The 19,359-nt window shown below is 47.2% G+C and overlaps 2 protein-coding genes across 2 annotated transcripts; both read left to right on the top strand.

Annotated features, from left to right (window-relative positions):
* Window positions 1-6,955: 6,955 nt before the first annotated feature.
* Window positions 6,956-10,508, top strand: LOC311206535 (lymphocyte antigen 6E-like; the record flags this gene model as incomplete). Its single annotated transcript, XM_084281908.1, has 3 exons — window positions 6,956-7,007; window positions 9,573-9,692; window positions 10,300-10,508. The coding sequence occupies 3 exons, from the start codon at window positions 6,956-6,958 to the stop codon at window positions 10,506-10,508; spliced, it is 381 nt and encodes a 126-aa protein (XP_084138034.1).
* Window positions 10,509-14,152: 3,644 nt separating this feature from the next.
* Window positions 14,153-18,983, top strand: LOC311206534 (lymphocyte antigen 6E-like). The gene is made up of 3 exons (XM_084281907.1): window positions 14,153-14,346; window positions 17,597-17,716; window positions 18,357-18,983. Exons 1-3 carry the CDS (start codon window positions 14,295-14,297, stop codon window positions 18,563-18,565), a joined length of 381 nt encoding a protein of 126 aa, XP_084138033.1. The 5' UTR covers window positions 14,153-14,294; the 3' UTR covers window positions 18,566-18,983.
* The last annotated feature ends 376 nt before the right edge of the window (window positions 18,984-19,359 follow it).

Here is a 19,359-nt window from a genome sequence, read left to right as displayed (position 1 = left end):
AAGTTTTCTGGGCTGGATGTCGGTGGTGATGGCTGCACCCCATGGGCTGGAGAACTGCTGGGTCTGACCAAATTTCACTTCCCAAAATACCCACTGTCACCAAGGCAGGGATTTGAAGAATCAGTGGGGTGAATAAAAGGTCTTGAGGCTAAAGGCTACATGGAGGGAGCCTGGCTCCATCCAGGCTGATAAACAGCAGAGGATGGGGCTGGCCTCCAGGCTTGAGGGGTATGGGGTATGGCATGTCTGTGCCCAGATGGTTGACCCCTTTCCATCCCCAAACCTTTGGTGACTGTACCCAAATAGTCCATTGGGACTGGGCTGTCTCCTGCACAGGGTCTGGGAAGTGAAAATTTGGCCTCTGGGGTGCACTGATGGGCAATTTTGTGAGCCTGTGCCCTGTCCTTGATTTATTTTCTGGCGCAGAAGTAGGCTTGCAGCTATTTTTTTGTTGTCAGAGCACTTCAGTGGGCCAGCCAGGACCCTGCATTTCCGCTGTGAAAGCCATGCCTGGAGGAAGAAGGGTGAGGTTTTGTCTGCCAAATGGGTCTCCATTTCTGAGCCACCCCAGATCCACTTCTCTTGGCTTTTCCTTCATCCCAAACCCCTTTTATAGGGAAAAAAAAGTGGGGTTTTCCTCCACGCAGGGAGGCAGGAAAGAGCAGCTGTGAGCAGAAGCTGGGCCTGGCACCAAGCGCCGTGTTTACAGCTCGGAAATGGGAGGGCACTGCTCTGTCCCGTGCTTTCAGAGAAAGGAAAGCTTTGAGGGGCCTCTTTTCCCCAGATCAGAGATCCCAATTCCTTCCCCTCACCCTGCTCCTCCAGCAACTTCCTTTAGCGGCTGCGTTTGAGGAGTAAAAAGCCCCAGCTCTCCTGTGCCAGAGATTTTGGGCATGTTTCTCAAGCTGGGAATGGGTCAACCCCCCAAAACTCAGTGCATGCAATCAAAGCGGGGGTGAGTTGTTCCAGCTATGCCCTTTCCTTGTCAAAGCAGAAGGGTGTCTGCAAACCCAGGGCGGTTTTCCACCCTGGTGTTGCTTCTTGGCTCCGTGTGGGTGGCTTTTGGTTCCCATGCCCTTCCCAGGCGGGTATCCACGAGGTTTTCAAGCCTTCGTGCTGTGTGGCTGGCGAGCTGGGCTTGCAGAGGGTCGTTGCCAACAGATGGGATCGATCAGGGCAAGGAAGCTCGCCATAGCCTGGAGCAACAGGGATGGGGTTAGAGGAGCCAAAACTTGGAGGGGGCTCCAAGCATCTGCAGCACCCAGGAGTGCTCTGGGGAGAGACCGATGCTTTTCCCTCTGCGTGACCACCAGCACAAACGTCCCCCAGCAAAACCACACCTTTATTTTTCCCCAACAATAACAATATTGAAACACACACACACACACACACACACAGCTTTGAGTTTTTGGCTAGCCCTCCTGGGAAAATACCCTTTTTGCTCGCCCCGTGAGGAACACGATCGTGTTCCCAGATATCCTGTGTTTGTTCCCCTGCCCTGCCGAACACACCCATCGGGCTGGGGTGGTTTCAGCCGGGATGTTTCCATCATCCACAGCTCCTCCGCCTGCTGTGGGCTCTCCTCCTCCTCCGGGGTGAGCCCCGCTCTCCGTACCCTCCTCGGTTGCCTTTGCTGGTGCGGTCGTGGAGGTTTCAGCCTGGCTGTTACCCAAGGTGTGATGAGTTTCTAGACGTAACCAAAGTGCCTGGTTCTCACCAAGCAGCTGGGGTTTTGGTGTCCTTCCTGGCTGGGTCAGCAGGAGCGGGTCAGGAGACAAGCCGGAGCATCCTGATCTCCCCACACCTCTGCTGAGTTTTTCAACTCTCAGCCTGCAAAAAAATCAGACGCAGAGCCCCTAAAAGCAATGAACAGAAGTGGGGTTGTCTGCAGAGCTCATCACAGCTTTTCCTCCACCAGAGAGAAAGGAGGTTTTCTCATTTCACTCTCAGCTCTCACCTAACCTTGGAAATTTTAGCTATCGGGTTGCACAGCACAGGATATTTCCAGCCCTGAAATACCCATCACTCAAAAGCATTGGATGAGTCAAGAACCTAAAGCAAATAAAAAAAAAAAAAAAAAAAAAAAGAGCAATTTTGAAAACCATGACTCTTTCCTTGCCTTCTGGGGAAGGAGGGGGTGTGTGGCATGCTGGGAGCCTTTATAATGGGTAGATAAGGGAAATTATATTTCTTACAGAAGCAAAATGGATAAATACATTGAGACTTTCTTGGTGTCCCTGTGGACGGCTGCGGAGGCTCTCTCAAGGCCAGCTGCTCCCCCAGCTGTGTCACAGATGAGTTTCTCTCATATCCCTGGCCTGGCAGCTCCAGACATCTGCTTTCTACACCACCACGTGTCTCCAGGATCTGGAATTTCAGTTGGAAAATTAAAAAAAAAAAAAAAAAAAGAAAAAGACAAAAAACACAGGAATCAGAAAGACAGCAGTGATATCATGCATTCTCTTGCTGCAAAGGATTGCCAAAATTATCTGCGGCGAAGCTTTAGGTTGGCTTTTCCTTAGCATTTGCACTGGCATGGTTCAGATGTTTATCACATCCCAGAACTTCCAAAGAAATACCAAAGCTCTGCTTGTTGGGACCAGCAGGAACACGCTGCGTGGAATGGCCCAGTTTTGGTGCCAGCACCTTGACAGTTCACGTGAAGGAGAATCAGCAGGGCTGGCCCTGGGACGAGGGGAAATTTCCCACTTTCAGAGAAAAGGCAATGACAGATTTGGGAATTATCAACAGAGCCCTGGTACAATGGCAACTTCAGTAACCTGTGGGGGGATCATTTCTCCCCAAATGTGGGTGTCCTCCTTGGAGAGGACTGACATTAATTCCTTAGGGGGTATCCTAAGAGGGTAACAGGATTTTCTCTTTCACCTCTTCTTCTTCCCAGCCCTCCTTCTTCACCATCCTTTTTCCTTCAGGCCCTGCAGGTCTCTTAATATTCCCCCTCCTGGCTGCACAGACCCCGCCACAGACAAATAAACCTTCACCTTGGATCCAAGGAGGATGATTCACATCCATAACCTTTTCCCTCTGCAAACAGGGCGGTGCCCAGGAGCAATCCCATGTCAGGACATGCGACAAAGCTGGTTGGGGTGTGCCCAAGCCATGCTGATTGTCCGACCTGATGGCATGGGTGGCCTTGGGGCTGGGCTTGTGCCCTGTTTGGTGAGCTGGTTGGGATCTGACCCTTCAGCCAGGACATCGATGGGGTTGTGAATCAGGGTGTTTCACCCCATGATACGTTGTTTGGTGTCTCCCCAGGAGCCTCCAAGCTGACGGGGCTGAATTATTTCTTAGGACCTTGGAGGTTAAGGGGATGTGGGAAGATGGATTTGGTAGCTTCTTGGTTGGAGCTGTGGCCCTGAAGGACTCAGGTTCGTCACCCCTGTTGAGGCAAGGTCTATGTGATGGTCACAGCTGTCACACTGAGAAGAAAGTCTACTTTGATCTCCTTGTGTTTCAGCCTGATGTGGTGGATTTGGCCAGTCCTATGCTTCCTAGGGGAGGTTTGGAAGTCTCCATCATCTGCCACAAGGCTGCCTTGAGGAGCTCTGTCCTGTTTTGAGCCTTCCATGTCAGACAGAGTCCTACCTGTGCTTCAGGGAAGGGAAGAAGAGCACAGGAGGCCTGAAACAGAGAGAAAAGGCACAGTCTCATGTGCAGGCCTTCCTTTTTCCTTGGTATTTCTTGCTCCCAAGATCTTCTCCTCTCTAATAACCCCATTGCCCAGATGAAGCACTCTCTGGCCTCCCAAAGAGGAAGGAGAGGACACAACTAGACCAGCCTGTTGCTATTTGGGGCTGATATGTCCCTCTTGCCTTCTGTGCTTCATATGAGTGACTCAGGCACACCAGGAGCACAACTCATGGCCAGTTCCTTCCCTTCTTGTCCCATGGTCTCTCCTTTCCCCCACCGAGGCTGCACTTTTTACATCCCCGAGCTGAAAGGGAGAATTTCCTCCCTGCTGTCCACGATCGGGGCCACCCTCCAGAAGGAAGAAGGGGGAGCTGACATTAAAAATTCCCCGGGCTTGGCAGCTTGTTCCACATAGCTGCTCCATCACGGGCTGAAAACCCTCTTTGTCTCACCCTGGTTACACAAAAGGGGACAAGACTTGCACAATGTGCTCCCAAGGTCTGGCACAAACAGACACGCTGACCGCTGCCAAACGCAAAGGGAGTTAAAGTTTCTTCCTTCAGATTCCCATGCTCTGTTAACTCTTTAACACCCTCCTTGACCCCACCAGGTTTACACCCACCTTCCTGCAGGAAGCTTCACCCCGCTGCCCTCCTCTCTTTTTTTGATGTCCCTGGGTAAGTATTTTTCACACCTTCTCCATCTTCCCACCTTCCCTGAAGTCTTCTGCCACCATCTTCACTCCCCACTGCCCCAGTTGTCTTCTTCTCCCTGGCCTTTTTTTATTTTTTTCCAGCCTTCTTCTTCCTTAGCTGAAAAACTGGGCTGCTCTGTGCTACACGGGACACCCGAGCCCTGGCAGTGGCCCTGGGCGTGACTGCAATATCAACAGCGTGCAAGAAAACTGTCCTTTGGGAGCTGGCCAGACCCTGGTAGACAAGACAGGACAAAATCTTTTGTAATTTTCTCCTTCAGGGACATGGGGATGGGGGCCAGCGGTGCCCTACATGCCTTCTCCATCCAGGCTCCACAGGAGGCCCGGCAGTCTGACTCCAGCAGCTGGTTAAACTGGGATTTGTGGAGCTGTAGAAAATGCTCCTCAGACCTTGACAGGCTATGTTTAATACCTAAACAGCATCTGCACGCAAGAACATGTGCACTTTGCACCCTGATAAGTAATGCCATCACAGGGGACGTGGTGAAGGACCGATCCTTTCCTCCCATCCCATTTTCTTACCTTCCCCATGCCTGTCTTTAATTATTTCCCTGCTCAAGCTTTGCCTGTTTGCTGTGATTTATTTTGCTTTGTACCAATAATTCTCAGCTCTTTCCTTCTCTCTTTCCAGTTCTGGGTTAAATATTAATCTTGTTTATTATTATTAACCTTCCCTCTCCCTAATCTATTTAAATGCTTTCTCACATTTCCACTTCCTACAGCCCATTTCTCACTTGTAGATTTTCTATTCAGCTGCACTTTGCTTTAACAGTGTCATTTATTTACTGCTCATTTTTTTGTTTTAATTTCAAAGCCTTTCTCCTTTCTTATTGTGGGCTGTGTTCACACATTGCTCTCTTCTTCCTGCTGAGGAGCAGCATTTTTCTGCTCGGTTGGCTCCAAGATGAGCTGAATTCAGAGTAATAATTTAGTTTCTTTTCTGGATTTTCAAAGTGGATTGAAGGGAAATAAGTTTTGCTTTCTATTTCACCTGCTGGTCAATAAAAGTTAAACAAACTTGTCGAATATTTATTCTTTCCCTTCACATTCTAGCAGATTGTATTTCCTTCCTGATGTCATTTGAGGATGTATTAGTACAATGTCTTGTTCAGAGTATGGCTTTTTAGCAGATTATTTCCTAAGCATAATTGCTACATTAGCTGCCACGTGGGTCCATCGCAACCTTGTTAAAAATGAGAATGATTAAAGATTCATGCACAAGGTCAGAGCAAATCTAGAGATCAGAGTGGAGGGGGTGAGCATCCAGTCTACCACCCTGGTACAGGCAAAGCAGAGATAGAAATCATTGGGGGCTGAAGTTGCTGTAGAAAATGAAGAATTGGGCAAAAGAAGAATGAGTAGAGGAAAATGAACAGTCACAGGGGTTGGGCAAGGAACCACCTGCCCAGGATCCTACAGATAGGGGACTGGAGGAAGAGCCCATGGACCAGCTTCTTGGGGAGCAATTTGGGGAAAAGAAAGAGCAATTGGAAATTCTTTATTCATTTTCCATGTGTTTTGTGACCTTGCAAACCTTGCTTATGAACTTGGTCTTTTCTCTCTTTAATGATGAAGGGTCCTGGTCTGCTGGGATCCCTTCTTGACCAGGAAATGTTTAATTTCTTTACCATTTTCTCTTCCTTCCATTCCCAGTTTAACTCCCGCAGCCATTCCCATGCGCTTGCTGCCTCTGCCACAAGCTGAGCAGTTTGGCAAGAGACGGTGGTGGGAGCAGAAGAAGGGAGCCCAGACAGACTGGGAAGGTCACCAGGGACTGGAAAAACCTGTCAGAGTTCAGAGCTGGCCCACAGGTAGCAACAAACATTGTCACCTGGAGACCTCGGTGGCTTTTGGAGGACAGAGAAGCAAAGCAAACAAAGGTGTTGGACCCCATCCATGCCTGGGCCCTTGGGAGCCCCTGTGACAGTCTCCAGGCACAAAGAAATGGAACGCTAAAATTCAATGATTTTCTGCTTAAAGCACTTAGTGCAAGTGAGTTAATTCTGAATGACTGTGGGCAATGCACTGATTTTTTTTTTTTCCCCTCATAGAATTCTTTTTGGATTATAATAGCCAAAATAATAGATTTTTTTTTTCTATTTTTTTTTTTTTTTTTTTAGTCCTCTCCCACTTTGCAGTATTACAGCTATGAAGCTTTATATCATGGTGGAGAGGAAGGATGGAGGGTGCCAGGTGATGCCTGCTGTTTTGGAAACGATGAGCCACACTGGACTGGCACAGCTGCCTCTGCCTTGCTCCAAGTTTCGTGGTTCAGCCCTGCCGAGTTAGAAGGGACTCCCGTGCTTGAGTCATAAATTGTTCCCCCAATTAGCCATGCAGACGTTGTCAGCAGAAGTAGGTCTTGGAATAACAGATTGGATCTGAAGGAGAGGGAGAAGAAATTGCTACTTGTAATGGGCTAGATCCTACGCACAAACACACCCAGCGCTGATTCCATGTGATGGGCCGTCACTCCCCAAAACCTCAAATTGCTGTAATCAGAGGAAGGCAAAGGAAACACAGTCCCAGTATAAAACCTTCCGATGGTGCCCCGTCCCGCACCGTGCAGGCTCTGAGGGAGCACTGACCATGAAGGCTTTTCTCATTACCCTGCTGGCGGCAGTCCTGTGTGCCGAGCGAGGTAAGATGCTACAGAGGCTGGGGAAGCCAGGATGAAAACACCAGAAGATCAGGTAGAGATAACGCAGGAACAAGAAGGTTTGACTGCTTTTGCTGCAATCACTGAAGCCTTGGTAGTGCAGTTATTCTTTGGTATCGCTTGCTTCAAATGATATTTAGTGCAGTTGGGTTTTAGCCTCTGCTTGAGCTCTACCAAGCAGCTCATAACCCAAAGAAGATGAATTAACCACCCTGCTTTCTCACACCCTGGAGTACCGTGCTCCGAGCATCTGAAGACAGACACACGAACTGAAAAACACTAACAGTCGAGGAATAGAACTGGGCTCATGGTTTTGCCTTCGGTTTTACTTTTGTTCCTGAATGAAACTGCTGGAGTTGTTGATAAAGATAACAGGGCTGGTGTCGAGACCGCATCTTCTGCCAGCATTTTACTTTAGTTCCCACAATGGCATTGCAATTAAGAAACCAGGCTGCTGGCAGACACTTGAAAGCCTAAAGAGCTCTTTGTTCATAGGTTTGATGAGCTTTTTTAAATGTCTTGGAGTGAGTGTGTTTGTAATGGGATCCACAGTGCGTTGCGCTTGGCCTCTTTTGAAAGGAGATGCAGATATGAGTAGAAAATTGTCTAGAAATATCCAGATGAGAAACAGTGGCTCTGTGCACGTCTGTAATCCCACGGAGTCCTGCAAGGCTTTTTTTTTTTTTTCACTGTTAAAGCTACTTCTGGCTGCATTTGCAAAACCAGAGCTAATGGAGGATGGAGGCCAGATATAGTAGGCAAGGCTTCACAACAGCTATGAGGGTTTAAGTGGTTTCCTGACTGGGAGGGCTTTTTCTTGCATCAGTCAGTGCAAGAGAGCATGAACACATTTCAGCTGATTTTGCACATGTGCTGGGGTCTTGGCTCTATCTGCAGCAGGAAGTGGTTTGAATGGCTGTGTGAGATTTGTCAGGGGAATGAATTAGGGACAACCAGAGGGGCTATAAAATGCAATCACATATTAGCTAGGCAGCAAGGATTGCTCTGGCATGGTATGCAAAAGGGCAGCGGCGCACAGCTGAGATCAGAGGACTCCAGAGGGAGCAGTGAGAGGTTTAACTTGTCCACGCGTGGAGAAGCAGTGAGTGCTGACGAGTCTGCTAAAAGGAGGTTAGAAGCAGGCTGAAACACGGCTTGTTTTGTCTGTTGGTATGGAGAACACCCACACTAACAATACCTGGCACTAGAAGAGAACATTTGGGTAGGTTTCTACCAGAAAAAGGAGGTCAGTTCTTTGGTGAGGACCAGAGGTGGCTCCAGAGCCATACCCAGGGCACCTGAGCTCCCTGCAGCAGAGAGGTGGCCTTTCCCTCTCTGTCCTGGGGTATCTGGGGCATAAAATGGGTTCTTATTTTCTTCTAAAGCTGCTTCTGGAATTGTCTGAGCAAATGTCAAGGACAGGTTCAAATATTTGAATCAGGCGAGCAGCTGGGCTTTGGAGAACGTCCGGGAGGAGATTAAAAAAGCAGGTTCAAGTTCAACTGAAAAGAGCTGCTCTGTGTTGAAATAAGAACCTTTCTGGGCTGAGAAAACCAAAAGAATATGAACTAGGGGAATTTTGGTCTAAATGAGAACCCTCCCTGGGTTGTCATTCAGTCACTTTTCTCCAGGACCGGTGGTGGCAATGGAGCTGGCTGTCCTGAGAGCTGCTCAGCCCCTCTGCCCCTCTGGCCAGGAACATTTCAACGAACATAAGGAACGTAAGGAGCATTTCAACAAACTCCAAACAGGAGGGAAAACATTTCTACCAATTGTCAATCAACCTCCAGGGAACACGACGGCACGTGCCCGTGCTTCTAGCTTGGCCAGCTGGCCAGCCTGCAAATTCGACTCAATTTACTGCAGTTTTTGTTCAGAAACAGATATCCTACCTCCTTCTGGCGTTGTAATAGCCCTGGCTGAGACCTGCTAATAATATCACTGAGGACATGTTGTTCCAGGCAATGGCTGAAATAATCTCTCCATTGTTCAGAGCAACCTCTCCCAGGGAACTCCCTTTAACGTGACTCTGTGCTCAGTAATTTACTTCACCGGGGTGTCATAGGCTTTAATTAATTCATGTTTGTACAGCGCTTTGGAGATGCACTCTGAAAACACTAAAAACTTGGTTCTCACCTGAGAACGGTGCCAGCTCATCCTCCGCTTGCCAAAACTGTACTAGACTAAACTATACCAGGTTGCAAGTTCTGCTCCTGCAGGCTGGCTGTCAACCAGGCCAACGTGGACCCGGGGGAAATGGAGCTCGGTCTGGAAGAAAAGTCACGCGAGAGCACTGCTCAGGCTGAAAAATGTGTTTTCAGATTTAATCACCAAAAATTTCAAGCAAAGAAAGAGAACTAGTTTTGTTCTGTTTGTCTTTTCAGCTTCATTAATCAAAGCAAACCAACTGCCTATTTCACTTTCAAACTCGTTTGTAACATACTTTTTACCTTGCATTTTCCAAGAAGGGACAGGGCTTTTGACACTTTCTTCCCAGGAGGGCATAGCTGGAAACCACTAACGCTTGTCATGTGTGCTTTTTTCCAGCTTCCTCGCTGTTTTGCTACACATGTGATAATGAGCACTCTAACTGGAACTGCCTTAAAACCTACAAGTGTGAAGATCATGAGAAATACTGTATAACCACATACAGCACTTCTGGGTTTGGTGAGTAGTAATAATACATCAAGGTTTTTCTTATTTATTATTGTTATTATGATTTTTTTTTCTTTTCTCCAAGGACACTGATGGGCAATAATATCTTCAGGGCAGTAGTTGGTCTGGTTGGAAAGAGTTGGTCACTGAAGGTTAAGGCTCACGTTGTGTAATGTGTGTGTATCCCCAGCAGTGCCTTGTGAGCCACCACCTGGGCTATGTTCCTCACCACCTCGTGGCAGGGCTGGCTGGAGCAAAGAGATTTTCACGAGCAGACCTTCTTGCTTGCTCTGGGAGCTCACATCCACACCTCGTAAAAGAGGACAGAAAGGGGTTGGCCATAAGAAAAGTGATTTTAGGAATTGAATATGCATTGGGAGTGGTTTTTGCTGTGCTACATGAAGCATGGTATGGGTTTCTAGCAAGGACTTTCTAGTGTCCTCCGTTTGAGCCAGGTTGAGTGGATATTCACCCAGCACTCAACAAATCCACTGATCTCTTTTATTGCTGCATTGCAAATTAACCGTAGAGCAATATACCTCCTCCCGTTGTCCTCTGGTTAGGACTTGCAGAGGAATCTTAAATCACGGCTGTCCTTTCTTGTCTGCTCCCCATCCAGGCAAGGACACGGGATACCGCATCACCAAGAAGTGTTCTGCAGACTGTCCTGAGACTAACATGAACTTTGGCGTGGCGGCCATTTCCACCAAATGCTGCGGTACCTCCTTGTGCAATTTCAGCGGGGCCAACAGCGTGAAAATCAGCTATGCTGTGATGCTCCTGGGGATTGTGGCCAGCTTGGTCTGTGTCATCAGGGCAGGTTTGTGATGAGGGTTGCAGGTAGGAGAAGACAAGACAACTCAAGGACCTGCATGGCCTTGCCAAACCAAGAAACCAACACCTTCTAAGTGTCTCCACCAGGGGCTGTGCTATTACGTTGTTTGTTTTTTTTTTTTTTTCTAAGATCTTGTTTCAGATCCGATCCACAAAATGGCATGGCAGTATAGCTCCTATTTTTCCCCTGTGTAATTTGTTGTTTTGTACTAATTTTCCCCAAGAAAGCTCTTTTGATATCATGTGTGTGACAATTGTCAGCCAAAATAAAGATTTATGTTATTCTACAGCCTGTTTGATATATCCACACTATGCTCAGCTTGAGAAAACCGGTCTTCCAGAGAAATGGCTGTGCTTTGAATCTCTACTTCACATCAAATTCCTTTTATTCTTTTAGCATCTGGGATCCTCCCTTGGCTGCCTTTCTCCATTGACTTGGTTGCATCCAGCAGCTCAAGAAAGCCACTCCATAACGCCCCACGTTATGCCTGATGACTCAGAGCTGATGAATGAAGGTGTCAATCTGGAAAGGTCAAAGCCATTTGTGCTGTCCCCATTGCAAGGTGGCGCTTGCAGCAGCAGAGAGGAGTTTTGTAACTACAGACACGCGGGAGCGGGGGGCGGCAGGTTGCGCTCGTGGCTGCGCCAGCAGCTCCTCATGGGATCTCTGCAAGGTGGGTGATTTTGTCTTTTAAAACAAGTAAAAGGCCCTCCCCGTGGTGCTGGGGATGTCCAAGATGAGGACGGTGATGCTGGAGTTGTCCTCACTGGGAGGCAACCTACCTTGAGGAGGAGCTGCTGCCGAGAGATTGCTCCTGATTTTCCTATGGGGAATAGGGAATGGGTAGACGTGGTGGTGCCCGCTCAGGTGGAGATCTCTCTGCTCTGTCCCTGCTGCATTTCCAGGCTTGGGGATGGGGGAGATGATGTGGAGATCCCTGAGGAGCTCTTGGAGCAGAGCTACACCTAAGATGATCAAACAACATGCATTCTTGGATCCTCTCTTGTAATTCCTCTCTTTTAAATCTGCTTTTGTAATTCCTGCCTGAGCATCCCACAGGCACTGAGCTTCAGGAGTGCTGGTGGAGAAGCGGCACCTGGAAAACCCTCCCTTGTTCTCAGCCCAGCTGTTTTTGAGGGGAGCCCTGCTCCAGGCAAAGGGTCTGGGCGGCGGGGAGAACTCGCAGCGCTGGCTGCAGACTGTGAGGATGGACGGGGTGGTGGTTAGTCATTCTGCAAAGATGTAGTTTCTGGGCAAGGCGGATGTCCTGGCATTTGGTTAAATACACAGTATATATGGGCTAGCTGAAGAATGGCAGTGTTGTGGCATTTCTGTTCAGAGAATCCCATGGAAACTTGGCTTCCGCACTCTTTTTTATCACGTTTACCATCTTTTTCTTTCCCCGTATGCTAACCACAGCAATTTCTGAAATTGTTCTTAAAGCTTTAGGCCAACTGGAAAAATCCACAAACAACATTCGAATTAAGCATCGTGGTTAGTTTTATATTTCAGCTTTTGTTTCATGAAAAATACACGTTTTCACCAAAATAAATTGTTCTTCCTTCCTTCTCACATGACAATTTCAATGAGGTTTAGAACAAGGCAAGAAAAACACTCACCCCCTTCACTCTCAGTTATATCCTTTGTTCCTCTTTTCATAACTTCCCGATAGATACTTGTAAACTGTAATATTATCTTCTCTTTGCCTGGGCCCTCCAGTGACCTAATGATCTGTGTCCTTTCTGTCCCCCTGGATTCTTTTCAATCTGTCTCACATGGTACTGGTGAGGGGTGAAGGTAGCATTAACATCAGAGGGACGCATGGGACCAGTTGGAAGAGTGCAGGACCATCTAATGGCAAATCCCATCTGACAGAAAAACCCTTCAATAATTCCTTTAAAAAATACACAGCCTCTCCATATCAAAATCTCAGCAGCTTGCAGGAGACAAGAGATATTTTAGTTTTTGCTTGGATGAGACTACAAGGGAGGGAAAAAAAAAATAAGTGCCTGGCTGAGCTGCTATTTCTGTACCTGTTAATGGATGCTGTTGGCTGAAATAAATCTGAATGTGGGCTGCCTCTGCAGTGCAATGTACAGGCTGCAGAACAGCATCGCCTGGTGACTGGAGCCCCCTTTTCTGCTGTTACCTCAAATAGTCTGCAATAAAAAGTTGATTTACCAATAAAGACTCATGACATCTCTTTTGGACTGGAGCAAATAAACTATTTCTCAAGGAGATGAGGGCTGCAGTCCCCGGTATGGAGGGTGCAAGCTTCTGTTTTCCTCATTCTGGTACGTTACAAAGGCACTGGCGTTACAATGCCAAACAACACCCCTCCTTTGAGCTTTCCTGGGTAATTGCCACCTCTGTTTCAACCGAGTTTCATGCTCTACCTATTGAGAAAGCAGAAATTTCCTCACCTTAGTCACACAGGTTTCCATACTAGCAATATTTGTATTTCCAATTTACAGGGGCTGGAAAGACTTACATCACCTGAAGAGCTAAGGCATGCTTTTTCAATGAGATGATGACTACAGGCGGGTCATACCGAAAGCTCAAATATTTAGTGGGAGACAGAAATCTGAGCAGCTCTGAGGCTAAGAAAAAAGGGGAAGTACAACAGATGGAGAGCAGCAAGGGGCAGAGTTCCTGGCAGAAGCTTGGGGCACTCAGGTTGCTCAGGCTGCCATGCGAAAGGGATCCAGACGGGTCATTTTTTTGGGGACCATGCCTCCGTCCCCACGATCAGATGGCAGAGAGGCAATGGTGGGAGGAAAAGGCAAGGGAAATCAGAATAAAATGAGAAACATTCTGAGTTTGTACAGAGAGAACACGATAAAAAAAGGAGGAATAAAGAGCACTGTATGGAAACCCAGTGGAGTATTCTTATTTGGCATTTCAAATAATTTTGGCTGGCTGTAATTTTTATATTTTTTTTTCCTAAGACTTAATGAGTTGAGAAACTTGATCAGGCAGCCCCTCATTCTCCATGCTTTCATTGTTTTGTGTTCTCCTTGACATTTATTTTTTTGCAATTTGTGAGAAAATTCACAGCTTGTTCGATGTGATGGGGGTGGGTGGGTGTTATTCTTATTTTTTAATTTAGGTGGTCATTTTCAATGCCCAGTGGAATTTATTTTCCAATAAGGCAACATTTTCCCTCACATAAAATATCCAATTTCTGAACAGAAACATTTAGGATTTTGAACTGCAATATTAAAAAGGCCCACAGAAAATTATCTCTGGTCCCATATGAAATGCAGTGGAACAAGATTGCTCTTGTGATCTAGCTGCACTGACAATCCTGGGAGACATTTTGAAGACGTTTCGATCCCAATTTCCATTTCAAATTCAAGCCATTTCCATACGCACAAAAACAGTGTGCGAGGACAGGATCCTCAGCCGGCGCTGAGACCCAAGCGAGCCCGGAGAGGTGAACATTCCTCTTCTCACGTGGGCGCCGTTTTGTTTTCGTGTTTTGCTTTTCCTCCACTTACCCAGAATTAGAAACTGTTGCGTACTTAGTACCAGCTGAGCAAGACACATTGTGAAACAATTCAGAAAGGAAAAGGGGGGGGTGGGGGGGATAGATACACACTCGTTTAGATTTCCAACGTATTTCCCCACACAAGCACTGACACGTCCCTCTCAATCATTCATCATCTGACACTGCAACCCCATAGTTATTATCCCGGGATCAAAGCAAACACTGCCGAGGTATAAAAAGTGCCCTGCGTGAGTCCTGCTCGCTCTGGAGGCTGCAAGACCTGCAGAGGATGAAGCCTTCTCTTCTCGTCGTGCTCGCCGTAGCCCTGTGCGCGGAGAGGGGTGAGTCGCCAGGGATTGCTTTGTGCTTGCAAGACCCCGGAGCTGGGGCATGCCTTTGACTTCTCAAGGGAGACGAGGGGATTTTGCAGCATGGATGGCAACGCTGAGCCTCGTTTCGCTCTAGAGGATGTTGCATTTCTCAGAATAAGAAGTAGCTGACCTGTTTCATTTAGCAGATGGTCTTCCAGCCAGGGGATGTATCCCCACCAGGAGATGTTGGAAGGATGCTGAGGGGCTGAAGTGGGGGATGAGGGACCCCCCTTACCTGGCCCAGCTCAGCCCTTGCAGCAGCTCCATGAAGGGAACCCTGAGACTTGGTGCAGCTCCATGAGAAGGGGAGTTAATTTTGCTTTATGCAGTTGTGGATAGGGAAGTGGTAACATCTGCAATAAGGCTGCAAATGTAACATAAAGTAAAGCATGACTTTTTTTTTTTTTTTTTCTTCCTTGCTTGTTTATTGGAGGCAATTACAAGGTTTAATTGCCTGAAATTGTAGAGATGGTAATGCCATAAGAAAATGCAGCCTGGCTCTCATCCCTTTTTTGCAGCTCATTGCTTTGAGCTATAACATCGCCAACAGTAATCCCAGACCTGGAATCGAGATGCAGAGTCCCATTCTCACTCTGACAACTTTTTCCCTTTATCTGAACATCCCTCTGACTATTTCAAGGGAAATATTTGGTTCCCTCGGCTCATGTGGCTTTTGCCTTATTGCAAACTGAATCTTTCTCTGGCTCTGTTGTAGGGCTTTACCTGCAAATTAACGGCCATTCTGGTCTCCACCTAGCAGAGCACTGAGGCTCATAGTTAATTTGAAGCTGTAAATGTTCTTAGCCCGGGACTTCAGAGGCTTTAAACCTGGCGTGTGCTAAATCATTGTGCTCAATGGGGTTGAGAAACTCGAGGGTGATAAACGGATCCTTTCCTGCAGCTTATCAACTGTAATCACATTTTTTACAAAGATCACGTAATGAGACAGCAAACTTACTAAAGGAGTCAGTGAAAATTAACACATAGGCAGCACCACTTTTGCTGTGCAACGTAGCCAGAAGGCTGGTAGCTGTTCCAATTAATCCTGAACCTCACCGATTTTAACGGTGCAAATCCTGCATCTGCTAGCGCTTGCACTTGCTAACGCTTTACATATGTAAGCTGTTTATCTGGGTGGCTCGAATTATTCATGTGAAAATCTTCCTTGAGGAATGTTCCTTTTCCTCTAGAGCAGAGGTCTTCCTGGGCACAGGCAGAGGACCTTCAAAGGCAGCCACGTGTCTCCAGAGTTGTCTGTAGTAAATGCTGAGCACGAGAGAAACCTCCTGAGCACAGAGGGAGGTTGGCAAAATCACCTTGCATGTGCCTGCCCTCCTCCCATGGCATCTAGACTCCTAAATTAGCAGCTTTGGGAGGTTGGGATGAAACAGGGCTTGGGCATCCAGAGAGCACCACTATTTTCTGTGTAGATTCAGGAAGTTTCTCTTTGAATGGGCTTGATTAAAGAAGCTGCATTAATTAATGAATAAAATGAATGACACGTCTGGAAAACCCAGTTTGGGAACTTGGTTGGTAGTACAAAGTTATCCCAGGAGGAAAGGGTGGGTCCTTGTGGGGTGGAGTGCTTGTGTGGGGTTTGCACAAGAGAAGAGAATGAGGCATTAGCAGTTTGCATGCAGGTGGCCTAAAGGAGGGTCCCAGACTCAAAAATGTTGCCTACAGCATCAGGACAATGCTGAATGATTTGTGAGGACTAGAAGCCACAAGAGGACAGTGAAGGTCAGTGCTAGGTGGCCACTGAAGGAGCAAAAGGGATGCTGTTAGCTGTGGTTGTAGAGGAGGCTGTGTACACAGAGGATGACTATTTATATGACTATTTTTTTTTATTATTTCTTATTATTATTTTGTGGCTTCCTGTGAAATGCAGTGCACGCCCTAGTCACTTCAATTCATGACCTGAGATGGGGTCAGGTCCTGACTGGCAGCACCCTGTGCACTGGGGATCCTCTTTGGGTCAGATGGCCTTGTCTAGGGTCAAACACGGGCAGAAATGAGGTTGGGAAATTGCTGGAAAAAGCACCAGAAAGGGCAAAGAAGCTTGGGCAAGGAAGAAGAAGGGCGAGGGAGATGAAGAGCAGGGGAAACAAAGCTAAGGGCCAGTGCTGGTACAAGAATATGATGAATATTAACTGGCCACAGATAGGGATAGTCCGGGAATGTGAAGAATGAGACTAATCCCCATTGGGTGACATTACTGCAGGAGTGTTTGCTGCAGATAAACAGATGAGCAGGAAATTCCTCTTATCATGCAAAGAAACCTTCCCCGAGGATCTCTTTGCTATGAATGGCTGCTTGAGCCTCCTTGTGTGCAAACTGTTTTCATTCACGCAGATTAGCACAGCGCTTTGCAGATGCAGTCCTACAGATGTACAAATTTTGTACAAATGTTGTGGTGCTACAGTCTTCACACACTAATGGCTGTGCTGCAGCTCAGGGGCTGGTTTGCTGAGCCCTGTTGTCTACAGGTCCAGGATTGCCTCCTAGCATACAGGAGAGCTCCAAAACTGAACCAGTCAAATGCAATCATTCACCTTCCCACCAAACAGCGAGGTGCAGAGCAGCATTGCTCGTTCCTCATCGAGATATGCTGAGGAGGCATGCAGCAAAAAGTTCCCACTCTGCATGGCCACAGGGGTTATTCTCAGATCTCTTTTCCTTTTGGTATTCAAAAGAGTTCAAGAATTCACTGTTGGTCTGCCTGTTTTGAGAAAGGTTGTGTAGGTCAGGGCTCTCCAGATACCTCAAAGAGGTTGTGAAAGGGAGTGGACGGGACTCAGCGGGTCTCTTTCCATGCAAGAATTGTTGGCCACCCAACGGGGCTGGAAGAAGCCAGGTTAGAAAGGGCTCAGAAGGACTTTGGGCTGCAGGTAGTGTTAGACTGGGGAGCTATTTCCAAAAGCACCCTTGGGGATGCCAAAATTTTAAGAGAGACTCACGTAGGTATCCAGAAAGGAGATCCCCAGAGGGTTGCTAAAAAAGCAAACCACATCAGTGTCAGGAATCTGAGCTTAAAGTAATTTGGATCCAGGAGGGTTTCTGAGGGGAAGTTTCATACATTTTTGCCCTGTTTTTATGCTTTCCTGGTCTGTCCGTGTCTGCTGGGTTTGCCAGCCCCTCAGTCTGGGCCAGCACCACCATTTTTGTGCTCCTGGGAATGTCCCTAGAGCTGAGCCATGGTTGCTTTGTGCTTCTCTTGCAGCTTTCTCCCTGACATGTTTCACATGCAAAGATGCAACATCCAACTTACATTGCCTGACTACAACCACGTGCTCTGACCACGAGAAGTACTGCCTGACGACGTATTCCACCACGGGACTCGGTAAGTGTGCAGCTTGTCCTAGGGTTTTGATGACAAACGGGGACCGCGTTAGGCTGACTGCAGGGTGTCCTCCCACCATAAGGTGTGGCAGAAAAATTAGGGATCATGGCACGCAGAGGAAATCTTGTGGCAAGTGGGAACTCAACGTAGCACATCTCTGTCGCAATATATCGCAATGATACCATGCGTATTATTAAGCACACCTAGGAGAGGGAAACAATGGAAAAGAAAAGATTTCTCTGCACAAATCCCTTGTATAATCTGCAGGCTCACATATATATTTAGAATGTGGTGGAACTGGAAAGGACGGGGTGCTGTGGAAGGAGCAAAGCCAAGGCATGGTGACAATGAAGTCTCGCAATCTTGCTCTGTACAAATGCATTAGATCTCCAAATCCCTGCTTCAGGTTGCATTCAGCTGGCCCTGAAAATGACACAGGAGTCTTCAGGTCTAGGGATGGTCTCCATAGGTCACATATAAACAAATCATGATGTGATGTGCCAAAGCCCAATGGAAAACCAACGGCATTAAGTATAGAACAATATACTCCCTAGTGGATATTGTGCAGATAGATATTTTAAAAAAAAAAAAAAAGATAAAAAATCTGACATTTCTTCTTTTTGTCTCTCTCCTACTTCAGGCAATGACCGCAAGCATCACATCACCAAGAAATGCTCTGCATTTTGCCCATCCATTGACGTGAATATTGGCATTGCTGGTGTTGCCACCAGCTGCTGCGAGACTTCCCTGTGCAACATCAGCGGGGCCAGCAGCGTGAAAACCAGTTACACCATGATAGCTGTGGGCGTCTTGGCCAGCCTCGCCTGCATCCTCCGGCTGGGGTTTTAAAGGGGCTGGGGGGAAAGGAGCTGCCTGGCCTTGCATTGCCAGGGTTCCGGATCTCGTCTGTACATAAGTTTCTTTTGGGGTCAATGTTGCCCTGCCCTGTTTCTCCTACTTGGTGTGTCACATCCCATTGGCAAATATTTATGCTCTTTCTGTGCTCTGATGAGCAAGCACAAAAGTATGGCCCTACCTCAAAATGGTGTTCGGAAGAGAAAGGGATGGGAGTACCATATAGGCACCATCTCTTCTACTACAAAACTTAATAACTCCATAGATTTTTTTCCCCTTCATTTTGGCCTTCCCATTCCCCTGTGCCATTTTTCCCTTTATACTATTTTCTGCCCTGCATCATTTTGCTGAGGAAGCCTTTGATATTATAGTTGTTAAGCAGAAGCTGGGCACAATAAAGTGTTATTTTAGACTATTGTGTGAGTGTGTGGTATGGTACATTGGACATAGCGGCTGGATGCGTTCGTGTTAGCAGCAACAAAAGTGGAGGCGTTAGTCTGCAAACTGAATTGAAATAATGCTGAAATATATTGCAATTGCTTTGCATTCACTTCAGGAAGCCTCTCCTAAGGCTTTCTTTTTTTATTTTTTCTTCTCTATTGGCAGAAGTGTCATTTTGTGACTCCATTTCAGAGTAAACTGCATTCTATTTGACTTGCATTCAATTTCTCTTCTGGGTCAGCTGGTGGAGAGGAAATGGCTGCTGAGCTCTCCAGCAGGCAAACAGAGGGGACAAGGAGGGACCAACACGAAAGGATCTTGAGCATTAAATTTCCTTTAAAGTGATT

Source organism: Netta rufina (assembly GCF_964035555.1).
Source record: "Netta rufina genome assembly, chromosome: 2".
NCBI classification, from domain to species: domain Eukaryota; kingdom Metazoa; phylum Chordata; class Aves; order Anseriformes; family Anatidae; genus Netta; species Netta rufina.
The sequence above is the reverse complement of the archived record's forward strand: the minus strand, read 5'-3'. Positions and strand labels throughout refer to the sequence as shown.